The sequence below is a fragment of the Sinohyriopsis cumingii genome, chromosome 1 (genome assembly GCF_028554795.1).
Source record: "Sinohyriopsis cumingii isolate HCF-2022 chromosome 1, ASM2855479v2, whole genome shotgun sequence".
Taxonomy (NCBI): Eukaryota; Metazoa; Mollusca; class Bivalvia; order Unionida; family Unionidae; genus Sinohyriopsis; species Sinohyriopsis cumingii.
The window spans coordinates 28,576,274-28,594,938 of record NC_142961.1 but is presented as its reverse complement, the minus strand read 5'-3'; the positions used below and the strand labels follow the sequence as shown (position 1 = coordinate 28,594,938).

Genomic DNA, 18,665 nt, shown 5'->3' with positions numbered 1-18,665 from the left:
ATATATATGTATATATATATAGGTGGCACTCTACAGTTTCGTATTTTGCATAGGTTAGGATTTTAAAGAAAAAGAATTTCCCTGGCTTTCCTCACTGGTTATACTGGCTATTTAAAAAAGACCTTGTATATCCTAGGTATAATTCAAAGAACCTTTAATTCCCTTTATTTTGGTGTATGATTGATGGGTGTACTATGGGTTATAGAGTATACAGCTTGACCTTACTTCAGATGTGCACCTTTCAAAAAAGTGCTAGCTCTACTTGGTCATTTTCACTTCCTGAACTTCAGAGGTATACTGTATAAAAAAGGGCTGATAACTTTTTTACATTTTATATATTTGATAATTCATTCACTGCACTTTCAGAAGCTGGTATTGTCTAGTCTGGCAAAATTCATTTTCCCTATTTTAATAGCTGCCAGGTATAGTGTACTTTAGACTAATTCAGGCTGATTTTTTAACACAAGGGAGCAGTCATTTTAGTTAGCAGTGTGCTTAAATCATGTAAAATTTCCAAAAGTACAATATCCAAAGAAATATCATCCTCATTACATTAATGTAGCATAGAGGTATGCCAACATTCTCTCCATTGTGCATGTTTTAAATGCAAACTACTTCACCTTACATACGTCACTCTCTCAAAACTACATATTAACTGGTGAGTGCCTCCATAGCTATTACCATATACTGGCAAGTGTCTAAGCTGTATGATGTTGTGTTCTGGACAGATTTGTATGCAGCACATTTTAATGAAAAGGTGATAGCCTATAATCAAGTAGTCCATCAGTATCAACACAGGTTTGGGTGACTGATTTATTGAACAAAACATCTTTTGTTTCATAATTTTGATGGCAAATCAAGGATACAGAGCATCAATCATAAATTTTAAAAAATTATGAAACCACTATATTTTGATAACAAAATATTTAATGTAATTCACACTACATTTAACACAATTAATGTAATTCACACTACATATAACACAAATAATGTAATTCACACTATATATAACACAATTAATATAATTCACACTACATGTAACAGAATGTAATTCACACAACCTATAACACAATTAATGTAATTCACACTACATATAACACAATGTAATTCACACTACATATAAATCTATTTGATTTATGCAGACAATGAATGTAATTATAAGTTAATTTTGTTTTCTCTACCAACTGTGGTGAGGTCACCAAAAGCAAACAATGATAAAATCTTGCTGTAACCTTGCAGACTTCCTGAGTGTAAATGGAAAGTAACCTTGTAGACTTACTTGGTGGATATGGAAAGTAACCTTGTAGACTTACTGGGTGGATACAGAAAGTAATCTTGTAGACTTGCTAGGTGGATATGGAAAGTAACCTTGGAGATTTACTGGGTGGATATGGAAAGTGATTTTGTAGACTTACTGGGTGGATGTGGAAAGTAATCTTGTAGACTTACTGGGTGGATATAGAAAGTAATCTTGTAGACTTGCTGGGTGGATATGGAAAGTAACCTTGTAGACTTACTTGGTGGATATGGAAAGTAACATTGCAGATTTACTGGGTGGATGTGGAAAGTAATCTTGTAGACTTACTGGGTGGATATAGAAAGTAATCTTGTAGACTTGCTGGGTGGATATGGAAAGTAAACTTGTAGACTTACTTGGTGGATATAGAAAGTAATCTTGTAGATTTGCTGGGTGGATATGGAAAGTAACCTTGTAGACTTACTTGGTGGATTTGAAAGTAACCCTGGAGACTTACTTGGTGGATATGGAGAGTAACATTGTAGACTTAATGGGTGGATGTGGAAAGTAATCTTGTAGACTTACTGGGTGGATATAGAAAGTAGGGTGGATATAGAAAGTAATCTTTTAGACTTGTTGGGTGGATATGGAAAGTAACCTTGTAGACTTACTTGGTGGATTTGAAAGTAACCTTGGAGACTTACTTGGTGGATATGGAAAGAACCTTGTAGACCTACTTGGTGGATGTGGAAAGTAACATTGTAGACTTACTTGGTGGATATGGAAAGTAATCTTGTAGACTTACTGGGTGGATATGGAAAGTAACCTTGAAGACTTAATAGTTGGATATGGAAAGTAACCTTGGAGACTTACTTGGTGGGTTTGGAAAGTAACTTTGAAGACTTATTGGGTGAACATGGAAAGTATTCTTAGAGAGTTAATGAGTAAGCATGGAAAGTAACTTTATAGATTTTGGGTGGACATAGAAAAGTAACTTTGTAGACTTACTTGGTGGATATGGAAAGAAACCTTGTAGGCCTACTGGGTGGATATGGAAAGTAACCTTGTAGACTTCAGGGTGGATATGGAAAGTAACCTTAGATACTTACTGTATAAACATGGAAAGTAATCCTAGAGACTTACTGGGTGAACATGACAAGACACCTTGTAGACCTACTGGGTTAACATGCAAAGTAATCTTGGAGACTTACTGGGTGAATCTGGAAAGTAACCTTGGAGATTTACTGGGTGAATATGGAAAGTAACCTTGGAGACTTACTTGGTGGATTTGGAAAGTAACATTGGAGAGTTACTGGGTGGATATAGAAAGTAACCTTGTAGACTTACTGGGTGAATATGGGAGGTAACCTTGGAGACATACTTGGTGGATTTGGAAAGTAATCTTGAAGACATACTGGGTAAATCTGGAAAGTAACTTTGTAGACTTCCTGGGTGGATATAGAAAGTAACATTGGAGACTTATTTGGTGGATTTGGAAAGTAAACTTGGAGACTTACTGGGTGAATATGAAAAGTAACATTGAACATTGGAGACTTACTGGGTGGACATTCATATCTCAATCTCAGAGGGCACAAGAATAAAAGTGCTGTACCTTGGTTGATCCCTGAACCTTAAAGAGCTGTTAAGTTATAAATCAGGAACAAAAGCAACCATGAAATATATACCAGTGACTCTGACCTTGAAGATAGGTTTATACTGTTGTTGTGTTTTATGGCACAGCAACAAAATTAGACTACTTAGTGCCAAGGCAATTGAAATGAAGTGCCTTGGCAAAGGACACCATGGTAGCTGTGTTGGGAAAACTATTTAAAGCTTTTGCTAAATCTTTAGTAATGGTGCCCATATTTGACGGTGCATCAGCATTGCCCGAGTCAGTTTGAATACAATTCATGCAAGGATACTAACTGTCAAATATGATCAAGTTCTGTTCAGTAGGTTAGGTGGAGTTGTTTCAATGTTTCTTTGTATTTTTAGTAATGGCCACCATGTTTGATGGCATATCAGCATCAACTGTACAAACCTCAAAGCCATTAATGACAGGATGCTTTTATTCAAATTTAGTAAATTCTGTAGAAAAATATTTTTTGCTGCATTACTTTGCAGAAATCACTATTACTTTTCTACATCTGCATGGTCTTCATGACAGGATGCTTTCTATCAAGGTTTTTCACATTTTGTTAGCAATTTTGGGAAGTAGTAATTCAATGGTGGCCACATCTGATAGATGACTAACATAATTTGTGTAAATTGAAAGGTCTTTATGCCACAATGCTTTTTGTCAAATTTTTGCCAAATATATACTAGTGGTTTTGAAAAGTTGCTTAAAGCTTTTTTTTAAACAATGGTGGTCATATCATTTTGAAAGATCTTCATGTGAGGGTTCTTTCTGTTAAATAAGATTCAAAGAAGTCATTTAAATTTTTGTCTACCTTTTAGAAAATGTTGCCATATTTTATGTGGATTGGCAAAATTATGTACAAAAGTGAAAGGTTTTTATGTCCAGATGCTCTGTTTCAAAGTCTGGTTATAGCAATATATCAAAGTAGAATAACATGATTTGTTCCAAATTTTAAAAAAATTCTGCCAGGATGCTTATTTTTAAGTTGATAAACTTCTGTTCAGCAGTTTCTGAGAATACTGTTTTCAGATTTTTTTACTGTTTTTAGCAAAAGTGGCCACATTTAATTTTGATTTGGCATCATTTGTACAGATCTGATCGCTCATCATGTAGGTCATACCATAATCTCATATATATATATATATATATATATATATATATATATATATATATATATATATATATATATATATATATGTGTGTGTGTGTGTGTGTGTGTGTGTTGTGTGTGAGCTAAAGGAATGTGATGAAAAATTTTGTGATGGGGTGGGTGGGTATAATGCCATATATGGTGGCCAAAAGCCTGGAAAGACCTCAGGAAGAACCATACACCCACATTTGCCAACCCAAGACCTGAACCAAGCAGGTGGGATGTGAGTTATCTGTAAAAGCGAGCATCTTAGACCACTTGGCCATCCAGGGCCCTAGATGAAAAACTTAAAATTACTGACGCTCTACCATAATGATGATACAGCCACCAATATGTTATCTAATGATAATGTACAAGCATACTGCTTCATTCTAAAAGGACTATAAAGTTAGAAAATGAAAATGTCTAATCATGACAACAGATTTTCCTGGTCAAATAAGTTGGTTGTAATGCTCGTTTCACTCATGTACTGTTACAACGATACAATGCCACTGTCTATTCATCAATAATATTCATGCTTACTCCCTGATACTGTCAGCATATGATTAATTAATGGCTGAGATTTGACATCCATAAACGTCACTCTCCTGATCCATATTTTTATGGTATCTGCATGCTGACGGGTTCCATTTGACCATAAAAATATGGTATTCGCATACAGAGTAAGGTGATATTTGACAATGTTGTTGTTGTTGTTGGGTTTAACGCCATTTTTCAGCATGCGATTGGCTATACATGGCGGCCAGTATTAATGGTGGAGGAAGAACCCGAGAAAACCTGGGAAAGAACCACCGACCCACGAGAAGCTACTGGCAAGCTTTCTCACATACCCACATTAGCCGAATCCGAGACTCGAACCCACGCAGACAGCGGTGAGATGGCAGTGATCCGTAACGGAGAACACTTTAGACCACTCGGCCACTCGGGGCCCCGCGATATTTGACAATAAATATATGCTTCACACATACAGAGTAAGGTAATATTTGACAATAAATATATGCTTCACACATACAGAGTAAGGTGATATTTGACAATAAATATATGCTTCACACATACAGAACTAAGTGACTTTAACCATAAATATATGGCTCCCACATACAGAGTTAAAATACTGAGTTGTCAAACTGACCTTGAAGATATAATACCCAGTGATGGTAGGGAAAACAGTTTCTATGATGTATATGCTTCACCTATAATCTCAAACAGCTTTAACAATATAGAGTGGAATAAAATGTTTGATGGAAATTTTAAAATAATGAGCTATGAATGTGACCTTGAAAAAAGGACCCATAATGTGATACACAACACACCTTTAAATGATGCTGTACTATAAGTATACAAAGTCTCAGCCCTTAATCTCAAACATCTCTAAAGTTACTGAGTGATATGGAGATTGTGAGGGAAATCTTAAGATGGTGAACCATAATGTTAACCCTGAAGGTAAGACTCCTAATGTGGTACACAACCCACACCATCTGATGATGATGTACACGTGTATCAAGTTTCATCCCTTAAACTGAAATGGCTTTAAAGTTATAGAGTGGAAACTAAGTGTGATGGATGGATATAAGGACAGATTGACAAACATATGGACAGAAATGTGAATCCTATGTTCCCCACATTTCTTGAAAGGTGGGGACAAAACTTTTATCAATCCAACTGGGAAAATCTATAAGTATATTAATTTCAATAACAGGAATGAGGAGGACAGGAGAAGAACAGAGAGATATGTTAAGCAGTACAAAACATGACGGTCTGAACACTCTTACTGTTTTCGCAGCTGAAGCCAGTCCAGCCTGGGGCACAACCTGATTTACAAGTCCCCAAAGAATTCTCACATAACTCGCTAATATTTTTACAATGGCATTCTTTGTAACAACCATCTCCATACAGATAATGAGGACATTCTGTAAAACAAAGAAATAATGTTAGCATTACAGACTGAATACAGATGACACCAGCTCAGAATATTAAGCTAATAATGTAAAAAAGGAGTCCCTTGAAGAGACTGGTACTCTACTGACCAAAAAGAATTTCTAGGAATCCAAGAGTCCCTCAAAGAGACTGGTGGTTGTTGTTGTTGTGGGGTTTAACGCCATTTTGCAGCACATGATAGGCTATACATGGCGGCCAGTATTAATGGTGGAGGAAGAACCAGAGAAAACCCCGGAAATAACCACCGACCCACGAGAAGCTACTGGCAAGTTTTCTCACATACCCACATTGGCTGGATCTTAGACTCGAACCGCCGCAGACAGAGGTGAGATGGCAGTGATCCGTAACAAAGAGTGCTTTAGACCACTCGGCCACTCGGGGCCCCTCAAAGAGACTGGTACTCTAGTGGCCAAAAATGAATGTCCAGGAACCCAAGAGTCCCTCTGTTAGACTGGTACTCTACAGGCCAAAAAGAATTTCCAGGAATCCAAGTTAAGTTTGTTTCTTTGTTTTAACTGCTAAATACTAAAACCATTTCTGAGAATCTTGCGAAACTCCAGCATACAAAATCTGGTATAAAAAAAACAAATTTTCTTATGTTTATACTTTGACATGTTCACAAGATAACTATCTCAGACAATGTAATAATATCTCCACATGTTAAGTTTAGCTAAACCTATCAATAATATTTTCAAACAAAAAAAAGGAAGTTATTGAAGTAGTATCATTCAATGTATTTTTTTAGATATATTCACAAACTGGGCTAAATGATACAAATCCATACATATTTGTTGCAATTATTATGTATACTAGCCAGTACAGATAAGTATGTATGTATTAGCATTTAATGGTATGACAACACAATAATGGCTATATGGTGCCGATTAAAGGTAAAGTTCTAAAAATGTAACAATTAAGAACTGCACAAAAAACTTTGTGAGAACAAATCATTCCATAGTACAAAGTAAAGGATAAAACAGGAAGGATGTTAAAATGTATATATAGAAAATATAAAGTTAAAAGTTAAAAAGTATAAAATTCTTTTGAAAAATGTGTCAAAATTTCTTACATAAATCACATTTACTTAAAAAGTCCAAGATTTTTTTGGGATGTACATCATCATAAAGTTCCTTGAGTTAGTTCACATCCAAATATTTATGACGCACAAGTGAAGAGTGTGTGTCCTATACAAAACTGACACAACAGCACTGCATCTCTGTGATTAGTTCTATAGGAAGGATGCTACTCTCCAGTCATGGATTGGATGTTGCAAGGGTTCCCTGTTGAATTTTCATTCAATGCTTTTGCTAAGGATAGAGACATGCAGATTCATATAATACTTTAAATCAGTACAGTCAAACCTGTCCCAATGGTCATCTTTATATAGCAGTTACCTGGTCACAATGGCCACTTTCATTTCCCAATGGCAAATTACCCATAAAAGTAATGTAAATAACAGTCAGCTGTTTTCCATGGTCAGCAGCAGCAAGCTGTTTCCTAACCAAATAATGGTTTTCCCCTTGCTTTACGTGATAAATGGAGTGTATCAACTGTGACTGTTCTATGCATGCAAATTAAATTGCTGCTTAGATAAAGGAATACATGTAGCATATGAATCGATGTGACACCCTTTCTTCTCTCCCTTGAACTCTCATTCTTGTCACACTGTTAATGTAGCTCATAGGAATCAAATTTCAAACATGAGGCAATTTTGATAATTAGAGAGAGGGTTGAAGCAATTCATCGGCTGGTTGCTGGGGGGAAGTAGTCATTTAGTTGCAGGAGAAATGACAATTGCCTTTTGTGACAGTGTGATAATTATTGTCTGAAATCTGATTATTTTATATCTTATGACAAAAAGTTAACCTCCCATTTGATAAGGGTCAAGGGTCATTTAGTATTTACAAAACTTGTCTGTAAAGGCAGGAAGAGTTTCAGTTCATGTGTTAAAAACAATAAACAAACTCTACAGACCCAGATCTGCCAGTGCATTATGCAATGACAGATCTGGGTCTGTGCAATTTGCAGTTGGAATTATCTTATAAGTGAATACATACGGTAAGCATTTCCAATTCTATAAATGTGACAACATTAAAAGTAAGGGCCTTGGACTTTGCCTGGATAGTCCAGATTCCAACCCCAACTTATAATGAGAATCTTATTTTGTTTTTTAAAACTAGATCTGTCAAGAAGCAAGTGCTTATGAAATACTTCCCACAAAATGATAACAATTTCTAGTCATGATACAAGAGCACACATTTTATGAAGGTATTTCAAATGATTCAGGTACTAATAAATCAAGAAAATGTGATGGAAAGATCTACAAGCTAACCGCCTTAAACTACAACAAACTTTGTCTGAAATAACAAGAAGGTGGCCATGGCCAACATGTCAAGCCCCCCCGTGCTCCAATAATGTGGGCAGTTATTTACCAAAATAAAGTGCATACTGTAGCTATATACCAAATCCCAAGAAGGTGGGATAAATCAAGTGCTACTGAGATAAAATGAACATAAACATGCTTATTAATGATGTAAATCTAGGACGTGGACAGCCTTATGTACATCTGTATGGTCATGCAATTGGATGCTAAAGTGATTGCTACATCAGGCTCAACAACAACCAACAACAACATCGACAATTTTGTGGGAAAAGTGTTGGTCTCAGTTTTACTGTGCAAGTGAGATTAAGACTGTTAACCACTACCTCAAAGGACTTACCTCTCCTTGTCAGACTGCACATTTCATGGGTAAATTGATTTTCGTTCAGTGCATAGCAAAATGGTCCACTGGCATAATTGCGATCTGTGGGATTTTTAGGATTTCTGCAATAAGGTCCTGGTACAATCCCATCAGGAAAGCTATCGGAACCATATCCAAGACCAATAATTCTAGGGTCTCTCCAGGGTAAGCATTGTTTGCCATCCTTTGTTTTGTTGACAGTTCCTGTATAAATCTTCCCTAGTGGGTCATATATGGAAGTTATATCTGAAAGGAGGGAAATGGCAGTATCAAATGAAGCAATTTAAGTTTAGCACATACATATTTATCATCATCTACTCTGCAGAAAGAAAAACAAGACAAGTGTAAAAAAACAGTAATCGAACATTTTAAGGTTTATGTGACTTTCTTGGCCATTACACCATGTATTTTGGCCATACGACTTCCTATGAGCACAGCAGAAACTGATCATTGTAATTAATTCTAACCAAAAGAAGGGCCTAGATTACATTATCGTAGTTTCAAATAGGTATCAACAGTTAATCAACTACCTCTAGAACAAGCAATTTTTTCTGAGTTTTCAAAACTTCACCAAAAATAAAGTCCAAAAGATGAAAATTTTGTTTTGAATTATCCTCCTAAACATGCAGGTGACCAGCACAGTCTGCATAGATGACCATTATGGTGTGAAGACACCTGACAACAAGCTCTCATGTACATCTATATGGGTTGTGTCAAATTGTTTTGAAATGTTTACGACTTTCTCATTTTATTGTGAAATTTTAGAAACTAACAAAAAATAAATTGCTTGTTTAAGTGGTGGTTGATGAAATAAATATCTGTTTACCTATTTGTTATTAAAATACTATGATCTTGGTACTCCTATCAATTAAAACTAATTACAATGTATATTTTCTGCTGTTCTCATTGGAAGTCATATTGCCAAAATACATGGTGTAATGACAAAAGGAGGCACAGAGACCTTAACACAAGAAGCCAAAAGGACATGTGATAAGAGTTCTTTGAAACACTGTGCAGCAGTATTGCATCTTGAATTTATTTCCACTAATAGACCAAGGGCATGTGCTTTTTAAAATTAGTTTTTCACCCAACCAAAAGCAACATTTTAATAGAAGCACTAACTCACCCATTGCTATTGCGAAGTTTAATTTTTCAGTTAAGTGGGTAGTTTGATGTGTTAAACTGATCAAAATGAGAAAAAAATGGATTTGCCATTCCAGGGAGAGATCAACTTTATAGAATATTGGGGTCTCTCTGAACCACATGTGCTGCAACAATGGTGGATCCCTGGGAAAAAAGACAATAAAACACAAGACAGAGTCCATCTGGAGGTAAGAGAGTGTGAGACATGTCTTTGCACTCAAAATACTTAACGAGATCAGCAAGGTGCGAATCCGATTTGATTGCCATGCTCTGAGTGAATTCAACTGTGTTGGAAATAGCAGATCTATAGCCCTTGATAGTCAATACTGAACATTTTTTGCTCTAAAAAAGGGACAAAAGGAAATCAGCAACATAAGTTACAATGTATCAGCTAGGATCATTGTGTTTCCTACTGCACCAATCACAGAAGATTCTCCACCTGTCATCACAGACCTTGGACACAGAAGCTCTCCTGACCTGAATGATGCAATTGGCAACAAGCCTGACAACTTGTTATGGCAGAAAGATCACGAGATAAGCCAAATGGGATGGTGGAGAATGTGTAGGCTGTTGTGTAGGACCTAGTTTCTGTTGCAACACAGGGAGACTGCTTTGCCTGACTTGGACAATACTGTCTGCTAATACATTCTTTCCTGGAATAAGGCAATCTTGTAGGGGCATGTTCTCCAAGGTAGTGCAGCAGAAAGTGTTCCAGATCTTCCCTTTCCTTGAATGATTATCCACCTCTTTTTATCAGAAATCGGGCTTGTTCAGATGGGAATCCCTTCCAAGGCACTCAGCAAAAAAGGTTTCAAACCTCCATGCAAAAATAAGGGGCAAGTGTGACTCACAAATGTCAAAGATAGCTACATGTTTTTAGTTGGATACCATGACACATCAGCCCCTTCCTCAGTTGTTCACCCTTCCAAAGCTAGAAATACAGCGTTCATTTCTACATTGCTGATGTGGTGGGACAATTAGTCAGGAGTCCAATGATTCTGGAAAATTATGTCCACCTGCTCTTATTAGCACACTTACAGGAATCTGACCTATCAGGAAAAAGATTGGAATGGGGGTTGGATGAATGCATGGGGACCGGTCAGGAACTGTCTTGATTCATCCACCAGTGCAAATTGTGATCCCTCCTCATGATGAAAATCTGGACATAGTGGAATGAAAGCTAGAGGCCCTTCGGCAATTTCTATACGATGAACCTGACTGACAAGGCAGAGGTCTCATTTAGGCTGCACGCACAACTGCAACTGCATCTTTTTAAAACATTCTGCAGATAGCCCCCAGTGGGCAAAAGAAAGCTTCCAGGACAAGTCTGATGGGCCAGGAGCAGAAGTCAAGGGATCTATTGATTATCCTTCAACTCCTGTGAAGAGACAGAATGGATGAGTTCTCTGAAGCAGGACTTGACTTCCAATGGATCAGCCCTTAGAAGGTTTTTACTGTAGTTAAGTAAGACTTTAAATGAGTCCAGCACAATGTCTACGAAGATGTGCAGAAGTTCTGCCAATAAAGCCAGTACAATAGAAAGTGAATGACAGGATGTATTGGCCAAGCTTCCAACATGCGTTGTAATATGGCTTGGTTCAGAGCGGCCTCTTTTAATCATACTAAAATAAGTAGCAAGAAGAGGTCATCATGGGAAGCTATGGTGATCAGAAGCTGGACTTTCTGCTCCTGTTGCCACTTGGGACACATCTGCATTCAAATAGTGAGTTTTAATGGGCCACTTGGGGAATAAAAAAGTTAACACTTTGTGGCAGAAACCATAGGTCTCAAGGTAAAGGGAACAATGGACCACCCTCTATGCCATCAAGCAATGTCTTTACCTGAAGAAAAACTCTATGATAATTCCTCAATTGTAGAGGAATGATGAAGAAGCAGGAGATCTGGTTGTGGTCGAGTCACAGAGATCTTTCCTAAAGGGTAAGGATCTACTTGGGCTGTGTCCCAAATATTTTCAGGCACTAGTCTGCAAGCAAGGGGTGGTAAACTTCATTTAGAGGCTTCTCAAAGGACCAGCTCTCCTCCTCCAACAGGGGAGTTGGTGGGGCTGATATGAGGTGTAAAATGAGCTATTTCTACCTCTAATTCATTGGAATTGACAAGGATAGATAAGGCATCATCATCTAGAATTTACCAAGCATGAAAGTGGCTGGGCATCACAATATGTCCTTAGGTGGGAGTAACATAGGAGTATTTTGCATCATTTCCCATATTTGTTCATCATGGTGAGTAAGGACTCTAAGTGTTCTAAAGGTGAACACGATACCTCTTGTCTCTTCAGGATCATGCTACACCTCTTGCATTCCTGGTGGATGCCACCTGACAAGAAGGTAATGTTGTGACACAAGCCACAGCATTACCTATACAATGAATACAGAGTCCAGTAGTCAAATGGGCATAGGGGACCAAGTACTATAGGGTCCCACATTCTGTACAGATTCATCTAAACAATAGGAAAATGGGGGGATACCGATCTGCTCCCCTTCCCTCATCTAGACCCTCTGGGCAGACTCCCAATCCTGTACCACTGACTAGTGACTGGTATGATCTGACTGGTCACTGGGATGAAGTTATCGTTAATAAAGTGACTGATCACCATATATTAGGTGATCACTTTGATGAACTGACCAGTGTCTGGTACCCTGTGAATGGTCACCAGATGCTGACTGGTGACCACACCAGTCACAGGGGAAAGACCAGTCACCAGATACTGTCTGATGACTGGGCCAGTCACCAGTCACTTTCCTGTAAATTGGTCAGTGACCTATCAAGACATATGTCAGAGCTGAGTTTGTCTTCATCACTCATCAAGGTGTGGTGCTGCTCCTGCCATTGAGAGAATTGTTAATGGTATGTAAATAGAATACAGAGAGGATACATGTAACACCAAGATAATATATGTTTAAGGAAGACTGCATCAGATTTAATACACATCCATTAACATGGCATACTTAAAAAATATGACTACTGTGCATTTGGGTATGTGAGCTGTACAAGTGAACCATGTTTTATTGATAATTCTCCACTCTGTGGGAGGATGTATTCACATTGGACAGACAAGGTTTTTTGACATTTAGAAAAACAAAAGCTACATAACAGCAATGGCTAAATAGTTGCAGCTATCAAAAACAAGCTTTTTAAGTTGGCCACTGTTTGTGGTCATACTGGACATCTGTGCAGCACTATTTTCATTTAGGACCATCGGATGAATGTGTGTGTAATGTTTCATGGCAAGTAGCAATAACAAATGTGTGGTAATGAATCAATCACTATGACCAACAATGAATGACGGACAACATATGCCCATACGCTCTTCTGCTCTATGATTAGCAGTAGAGCTAAAAATAAAATGCTCAAACAATACTTGGACACTGCAGGGCTGCAATGCAAGCTGCATTTCTACTCTAGGCCATTACCTGTATAGTTGTATTTTTCATTACAAACAAGTGTTTCAGTGGGATAAAGTGTTGTAGAGGGATAAAAACTGTTTTTCATTACAAGCAAGTGTTGTAGAGGGATAAAAACTGTTTTTCATTACAAACAAGTTTTTGTAGAGGGATAAAACCCATTTTTCATTACAAACAAGTGTTGTAGGGGGATAAAAACTGTTTTTCATTACAAACAAGTGTTGTAGGGGGATAAAAACTGTTTTTCATTACAAACAAGTGTTGTAGGGGGATAAAAACTGTTTTTCATTACAAACAAGTGTTGTAGAGGGATAAAACCCGTTTTTCATTACAAACAAGTGTTGTAGTGGGATAAAAACTGTTTTTCATTACAAACAAGTGTTGCAGGGGGATAAAACCTGTTTTTCATTACAAACAAGTGTTGGACGGGGGAATAAAACCTGCATCAAGCATGTCACCCTCAGAAAAATGTCAGATACCTATTCTACATTAAATAATGAGGTCAAGTTTTCCATGAAGAGAAAAATACCACTCTGCATGAGCTGCAAGGGGCAAAAGTCATGTTATATGAGAGCTAAGACTAACAGCCTATACAGTGAGAATGAGTGGTTTCTGAAAAAGATGGCTGTCTTTTGTCCTAAATCTTTTAAGGAGTGAAATATCTGTACAACAATTTATATGCTGACTCTTTGGATTGGTAATGGTTGGAAGCCAGACAAGTCTGGAAAAGACCTCCCCGGGAGAGCTGTGCCAACAAGATCTTATAGGTCAAGATAATTTTGTTCCATCATTGCAGTGCTACTATATAATTATGCTTGCATTAAAACAAATTACCCACAATGCAATATAATGCCTCCCTTTTGGCAGGGGCCACTTATATCATTGCAATCATCCCTTTAGCATTAAATGATTAAATGCCTCTATTACTAAAGCACATGTAAAAGTATGTAATATAGCGGCAATCCTCAAAAATCAATAATTTTGCTTACTACAATTGATTTGATGAAATAATGTCCAACAACACTGTGGCTCAGACAGATAAACAATTTGACTTAAAATAAATCTGCTAAAAACAGAGATTCAAACCAACTGAATGGCCCTTGAGAACATGATGTATATGAGTTGCCTGCTTTAGTACATAGTGGCTCAGACAGATGAATAATTTGACTTGTAAGCAATCTGCTACAAATATTGATTCAAACCAAGTAAATGGCCTTTGGGAATGTGGTATATAGAACTGCCTAACATATCAAATACATGTGTTTTTAAAAAAATCCAAACTGGCCGCTTATAAACACATAACAGTCAGTTTTAACATTGTGCTTGCTATTACGATTCCCAGGGCAGTTTCTACTACGGAAGTCTGTGATGTATTTAGCATCGCAAGGGCTGAGGACACTGTGTCCCACACCCTCCAAATCTGGGTGAAAATAACAGTTTTAATAGGACAAAGTAAAATTGAAGTACATAATGCACTAGTAGTGCTAAACAAATTTGTGCTTCATCAGTTTTGTCACTTTAACTTTGTTGTCTGAACTATATTGTGATATATTCCTTGGACACTTACATTACTACAATATATCATGTGCTCAAGGAACTCGTGACAGCATTAACATGTCTGAATATCTGGCTAACCTGAAATGAGCTGCATAAATACCAATCTTTTTTTAATTACTTTTCTTTTCAAATTAATTAAATGACAAATTATATCTGCATAAACAGTTTATTCTGTCATTGACAGGTGTGATTTTAACATCAAAAACATGCTATTTTAGTATCCCACAATGACTTCACATTGCAAGTCAACTAAGACAAACCCTGAATAATTTCACTGACAAATACCTTGTTTTAAAAATGGATATTACTGCCATCTTACATTTCTTATCACCTTCAGCAACTTTTGTGCCACTGTTAGTGCCAAAAATCATCAATAAAGAAAAGTTGTATTCATATTTTTTAATTATTCTCCTGATCAGAGCACACCTCCCCGCTGCTCTGTACCCTACACTGGCTATCCATTTGATCCAGAATGAAACACAAAATGTGTTCTCTGTGCTGTGTTTCATTGACAGACTCTAGTAGTCCAAGATACCTATCCAACCTCACCCATGTGTACACACCAGCAAGATACTTAAGCTCCTCTTCTGACAATCGTATACTCATTATTCCCATTATGAAAACAAAGTCATATGGACAGCGTTCTTTTGCATACCAGGGCCCAGCAACGTGGAATGAATTGCCCACTGAACTTAGACACAAAGACACAGTGATTCCATTCAAGAGTGCTCTCAAAACTCACTTATTTCGACTGCAAGAACAAACTTAAAGACCTAATAATGTTTCCTACCTGAAATATTCTCGGCATGTTTTTTATGTTTTCTAATTTCATGGTGTTTGTTTTTGTAATCATATCATTATATATGTTTTTTATCTTATAAGTGTTGTCTAATGTTGTAAAGCACTTAGAGCTTCTAAAGATTAGGCGCTATACAAAGTCCTCATTATTATTATTATGAAAAAGTGCACTAAGGCATGCACACAGGGACAATTTTGGGGGCCACAGGACAAAAATGCATGGGGAAACCCTAGTCCTACACTCAAGATGAAACACTGAAAGCATGTGTAAAAATGTTTGTTGCATAAAAAATATAAAAAAACTGTTTAATTCTGGAATGAAAGAACAAAGGGTTTTGCCTTTTTATTACTTAAATCCCATTATGATTCAACTAATAGGTGTCATGTTCAGTTGAAACACATTCATGATAAGAAAAGCCACAGTTTTGACCCAATAAATCTCTCACTTAGTTTAAGACAGAACATCATGCTACAAACTCAGAAATCTTATTTCATCACCACCCAAAGACAGAACATCAAGCTACAAACTCAGAAATCTTATTTCATCACCACCCAAATGCTTTTAGTCATGAATATTTAGCTACCTTGATTTTCTGCTAACATTCTGATAAGAGAGGCTGGCCTGGCCTAAACATCGGTACATAGCACCACCCACAAAAGTGAAGGGGTTAATTGTGCCTGTCCTAGAGTTAAACAATTTTGGGCCAGCACATGAAGGTGGCTCTATTCAATATGTCACAAGCCTGCATAATTTGTGTGTTTTGGAGTATGTGATTATGATGTCAATTTCCTCTACTACCACACACAAGCAGTTGAGTCAGCAAGTTCATAGCAGAGGTTGTGAAAAGTAGCAATATTGTTCTCTTGCTGGCAGTACACAAAATATGTAATCCCTATTGCAGCCAAGGCCACAATAACCAGCTTGGTTAGAGATACTATGGCATCAATAGCAAAACAGCGAGTATACACTGGCATATGGCAGGCTTATATAATATGTTTTCGTTCTAATTCCTAACATCACAATATTCTGTTAGGAAGCATCATATTGTAGTCAAGTTCTGGCAACATGCCTTAGGCTTAGATTTTTGGCATTGTAGGAGGGTTGTCGGTCCAATGATCTTGTCACTTTTTCCATAGACCAAACACTTATTGTGAACTTATGGTTATACTTTTCATAATCTCTTTGCTTGCTTCAGCCTTTCCTCTGGTGCTCAATTCATTTTTTGCCACCTTGTTGATGACTACAGGAGTGACTTGTGTGCAGTGGACCATGCTTTTTGTAAGACTGTATACTTATCAAGATCATCAAGGTCAAGCTTGAACTCATCCTCTGAGGACACTGTCTTGGAAATATGGGCTGCATAATGTTTAGTTTTACCAACATGTATATCTTGTCATGCTTTTTAGCTTTTAGGGAGAGTCACTAGCTGATGAAATTTTCAGGAACAGACCAGAACTTTGATCTTAAGGGTCATCACAATACAACTGGCACTGATGGTTGATAGAATTTCCATATACGCCAGGCCGGTGACCACTGACACAGATGTAAGCATGGTGTCAATACCATCCAGCATATATACTGTGCATCAGTACTTTCTGTAGATGGCGCATCACTCCTCAACCTCCACCCAAAATGTTGTGCCATCCTGATATTTATGAAATCTCCAGGACCATGACAAACATACTTCAGTCACTGCTTATCACCTGATCCAGAGCTACATGCAGAACTAGTTAGTGGTTAATACAGCATATGTTGTTGCCATGTGAGCACTAGTGCAGTGAAAAGATGGTATTGACAAAAGTCCTTCACTTTAATCATGACACAAACTATAGCACCAGAGGAGTTTTTAACTATAGTGATCCAAAGAGAGAGAGAGCACAGATCCACCAACTATTGCTCAACCTTGAAGGACATTGCCTCATTTAGAAATGAGAAATTTCTAGACATGTTCGAAAAGTACACACTGTCACACATTAAAGCCAAAGAGGTTTTTATAACCAATCTAGCTCAGGAAATGTAGAAAATGAAATGAGGTTCTAGCAAAAATTATATAAACTTTTTTGTACGGTGCATGACCACTGGTTGCAGCATCAATGTTTGCAACCACATATTGCCAATCAGAATGACATGAGAGATGGACTACCAGCAGTGGCATGAATGACTACAATCATGACAGAAGGACTACCAGAATTGGCATCAAGCTTTTACTGCTGTCTTTACTACCAGCTGAGAAAAATTCTCCATCAGATGAAGTGCCCCATTCTGGGTGAAACTGGGTGGGATGTACTTGACAGTGAAATGGACATCAATGTATAAGAAACAATACAAAATGAGTTTATTGTGAACAGGTGCACATAAATATTGCATTGTGCAAACACTGGTTTGGGGCATGAGGTACCAGCAACTAGACGGCCAAGTAGATTGAGTGGGGGGGGAGGAAGCATGTTTAGGCAAGCCTCTGGCTAATTACACTGAAGTTCCATTTGAGATAGCTCGAAAAGATTAGGATGCATATTTTGCAGCACTATAAAATGTTGCATATTTTACGTGAGATCAAGGTTTGTAGCCATCTTGCCAGACAAGATGCAATGTTTTACCCACCAGCTTTCCCTTGTCAGTAATGTGAGGTCAATGGAAGACTACACCTTACATGGGTCAGGGAAGTGTGGTAAATTGCAATAATTGTTTGCATACCTGGTGAAACTGTCTGATGAGCTTAAAAAAACATGAACTGTGCAATGACAACCCATACATCCTATACACTCATCCTATTTTTCCTGTGCAAGGTAGGTTGTACTGCCCTCCAGCCAGGTCAGGTGCATGGTGTAAACAGAGCCAGTCAAAATCTGCATGGCCTCAGTGGGAAATCGCTGCAGCATGATGATCAGGCTTATTCAATTTGAAATGTCTTCAACTTAAACAGATATGTTGATCCTAACCAGCTGAAGGGTATGTAACTGGTGTATCCAATAAAATTCTCTATCTTCTATCTTTCTGTTTCACATTGCAACTAAAGAACTTTGCATCAGACTGAATGAT

At 37.5% G+C, this 18,665-nt stretch overlaps 1 protein-coding gene across 1 annotated transcript in view; it reads right to left on the bottom strand.

The window, feature by feature from the left end:
• LOC149806599 (receptor-type tyrosine-protein phosphatase epsilon-like) overlaps positions 1-18,665 on the bottom strand; it is a 124,069-nt gene that overhangs the window by 63,544 nt on the left and 41,860 nt on the right. The window contains exons 3-4 of the mRNA XM_089955358.1: positions 8,682-8,948; positions 5,796-5,933 (exon numbers count right to left, since the gene is read on the bottom strand). Of these exons, the coding sequence (XP_089811484.1) occupies positions 5,796-5,933; positions 8,682-8,948 (405 nt within the window). The remainder of the gene's footprint in view (positions 1-5,795; positions 5,934-8,681; positions 8,949-18,665) is intronic.